Here is a 3,847-nt window from a genome sequence, read left to right on the forward strand (position 1 = left end):
CAGAAGAAGAGACAACATGGATCAGTTATAACAATAATTTTTTTTTTTTTTTTTTTGAGACTAAGTCTTGCTCAGTCACCCAGGATGGAGTGCAGTGGTGGGATCTCGGCTCACTGCAAGCTCCGCCTCCCGGGTTCACGCCATTCTCCTGCCTCAGCCTCCCGAGTAGCTGGGACCCACAGGTGCTCGCCACCACACCCAGCTAATTTTTTATATTTTTAGTAGAGACGGGGTTTCACCATGTTGGCCAGGATGGTCTCGATCTCCTGACCTTGTGATCCTCCCGCCTCGGCCTCTCAAAGTGCTGGGATTACAGGCATGAGCCACCGTGCCCAGCCCACAATAATAACTTTTAAAAGATTACAAGAAAAGAAAGGGAAAAGGCTAGAATAAACCCTATGGTGTTGGATTTATGAAGGTATCAGTATAAACTCGCGTTTTTTAAATATAAATCTAGAGGGATAAATATCAATGTGAATATGCATGGATTAGTATACATGCATTTACTTCTAGCTGTGTTTGCTTAAATGGCCTGAAAGCATTGACACCTCTGTGGCAATGAATACATCTAGTGTCTAGATCTTGGTTTCAAAATACCACTCTTCAATAAAAAGAACCAAGAATCCATGGAGAAGTGGCTGATTCCAGAGCTGGGGCAGGGAATATACAATAAAAAGTGCCTGGAGTGTCTTGAAATGCCAAAAAATAAGGAAATGCTCAAAAAAGGATGAGATTTCTCAAAAGCACACTGGAACTCCTTCAAGGAGCAACCAATGACCAAAGAGGAAACAATTTGAGCAACAAAATTATAACCCACAGGATAAAGTCGATATCCAGAAACCTATACTGATAAATACATAATTAAAGGAATAAATATTAGAGAAAGAAGAGACAGCTCTTCCTTAAAGAATTCCAATTAGTCAAGGAATAATGAAACAGAAAAACACTCTTTGTGTTTTTTTTTTTTCTTAATTGGTATGTTCATTAAAAACATAGACTAGGCCAGGCGTGGTGGCTCACGCATGTAATCCCAGCACTTTGGGAGGCCGAGGTGGGCAGATCACAAGGTCAAGAGATTGAGACCATCCTGGCCAACATGATGAAACCCTGTCTCTACTAAAAATACAAAAATTAGCCAGGTGTGGTGGCATACACCTGTACTGAGGCAGGAGAATCAGTTGAACCCAGGAGGCGGAAGTTCCAGTGAGCCAAGATCCGAGATCACGCCACTGCACTCCAGCCTGGGCAACAGAGTGAGACTCTGTTAAAAAACAAAACAAAACAAAACAAAACAAAAAACATAGACTAATAATCCTGTGTTTAAATAGCATTGTGGTTGTGTGCTGACTTCCATAAAACACGACTGGTTGTAAGGGACTCCACAAATACACTTCGTACAGAAGTAAAAAGGTAAACAGAAATGTCTGACAAAACAGTGCCATTTCACAGTTCTGCCAGCCGTGGCAGGGCTGCTATGGGGCATCCAGGACTGTGGGGGTCTGGAGGAGGGGACATGAGGTGAGAGGTATCCTGGCCGAGGGCAGGCGGCAGTTGGGGCTCTCCCTCCAGACCTACCTCAGAGGGAGCTGAGCGTGCAGGCGCTCTAGGGCAGGCCTCGGACAGAGTCAAGGCCCAGAGAATAAAGGTAGCTAATCTCATAATATTTTTATCAGAATGTTCTGGTGATAAAAATAAAACTTGTTTTCTTTTTAAAAAAAAAGTGCCATTTCAGACATAGTTCCCTTAATTATTATTAATACATGCTAGAAAATGGAGTTTGCCATTATTTACAATTATACCAACATTGACAGAGGCCAAATGTCACAAGCACAACAGCACACCCTGACCACAAGATGTCTTTTCATACTTCTCAATAGTTTCATATTTTAGCTATAATTAGTTTTATATTTTGGCTGAGAACAAGTTTAGCTGAGCCAAACTTGTTCTTAAGAAGCAGAATTTTTATACCCAACCATTAAAGAGTCTCTTACAGTTTTCTGGGCCTATTTGCTTGCAGAGAGTTGTAGAAACTGTAACCAGGTTCTGCATATTATACATTCACATATGATACTCAATATTCATATGCTGTGTAATTTCTTTAAGATAAAAGGAATGATTTGCAGCAGGGCCACGTAGATGAGGAAGTTCCATATGGAGGAGATCACATCCTCACACAACTTCCATTTCATCTCCTCCATATCCAGCTTCTGCGCAAAGCCCTGGATCTGAAACATTGTGGCTCTGACTCACCAGCCTTCAGCTGCCGCTGAAAATCACTCTTAGAACACCACAGTAATTGTTGCAGACATGATCTGCTGATGGATGTCAACAAGATTGAGCCAAAGTTTCAGGGTAAATAGGATATTTTCATAGTCTCAAAGTATCTCCCCCCACCCCCGATTATTATTAATTACAAAGGGAAAGATAGAAACTTTAGAATGGAGAAGTCCAGCAGACCTGACCTTAGCGACGTTGGCAAAGTTAATACCAGTAATGAGACATATTGATGTCACGCACCCTTAGATATGATGGACTAAGCAGAGTGCATTGCTTCTGTAATATTCTTTTCAGAAATGCATAACCTCCATCTAATGAGGAGAAACCATAAGATGAACTCAAATTAAGAGGAAAAAACCTACAATTCTGCAAAATCGCCAAGGTTATAAGAGACAAGGAAAGACTGAAGAGCCATCTAAGGCTGGAGGAGACCAAGGAGGCAAGACCAAGTGCAAGGTGAAATCTTGGATTGGATCCTGGACCAGAAAAAAAAAGGCATTAGCTGGAAAACTGGGAGAATATGAATAATGACTATAGTTTAGTATTGTGTTGTATTAATGTTAATTTCATAGTTTTGGTCCCTGAACTCTGGGTACAGAGACATTAATGTTAGGGCAGTCTGGGTGAATGGTGTACAGGAATTCTAAGAAATATTTTTAAAACTTTTCTGTAAGTCTAAAATTATTTCAAACTAAAAAGGTTGTTTTATGTTGGGAACATTCTAAATCTTGACTCCTAGCTATTTTGAAATATAGAGTTGGCCCTTGAACAAGTGTTGAATTGTGAAGGTCCACTTGTAAGTAGATGTTATTCCACTTCAGCCACCCCTGAGACAGCAAGACCAACCCCTCCTTATCCTCCTCCTCCTTATTGTACTCAGTGTGAAGATGACAAGGTCAAGACCTTTCTGATAATCCATTTCCTCTTAATAAATATTCAATATATTTTTTCTTCCATATGATTTTCTTTGTTTTAGAGGCAGGGTCTTACTCTGTTGCCCAGACTTGAGGGCAGTGGTGTGATCATAGCTCACTGCAGCCTCAAACTTCTGGCCTCAAGTGATCCTCTCACCTCAGCCTCTCAAGTAGCTAGAACTACAGGTGCATGCCACCACATCCAGCTAATTTAGTCCATTTTTTGTAGAACTGGGGTCTTGCTATGTTGCCCAGGCTGGCCTCAAACTCTTGGGCTCAAGTGATCCTCCCATCTCAGCTTCCTAAGGTGTTGGGATTAAAGGCATGAGTCACTGTGCCCCACCCTTATCATTTTCTTAATAACATTTTCTTTTTTCTAGCTCACTTTATTGTAAGAATACAGTATATAATACATAGAAGAAATATGTGTTAACTGACTATTTACATTATCAATAAAACTTCTGGTGAACAGTAGGCTATTAGTAGGTAAGTTTCAGGGAAGTCAAAAGTTATACACAGATTTTCAACTGCACGAGGGGGTTGGCCCTCCCCCTACTCCCTTGTCCAAAGGTCAACTGTACTATAAATTCTTGTTACCTATAGTCACCCTACTGTGCTCTCAAACCCTAGAACCTATTCCTTCTAACTGTATTTTG

At 40.8% G+C, this 3,847-nt stretch overlaps 1 protein-coding gene across 1 annotated transcript; it reads right to left on the minus strand.

The window, feature by feature from the left end:
• Positions 1 to 2,078: 2,078 nt before the first annotated feature.
• On the minus strand, positions 2,079 to 2,301 carry LOC112440082 (mitochondrial import receptor subunit TOM5 homolog). Its single transcript, XM_034963332.1, has one exon. It carries the CDS (start codon positions 2,232 to 2,234, stop codon positions 2,079 to 2,081), a length of 156 nt encoding a protein of 51 aa, XP_034819223.1. The 5' UTR covers positions 2,235 to 2,301.
• Positions 2,302 to 3,847: the final 1,546 nt, after the last annotated feature.

The sequence above is a fragment of the Pan paniscus genome, chromosome 5, assembly GCF_029289425.2.
Source record: "Pan paniscus chromosome 5, NHGRI_mPanPan1-v2.0_pri, whole genome shotgun sequence".
NCBI lineage: Eukaryota > Metazoa > Chordata > Mammalia > Primates > Hominidae > Pan > Pan paniscus.

Excerpts from the sequence above, each read along its gene's own strand:
- LOC112440082 (XM_034963332.1), bottom strand. The coding sequence starts at position 2,234 with ATGTTTCAGATCCAGGGCTTTGCGCAGAAGCTGGATATGGAGGAGATG.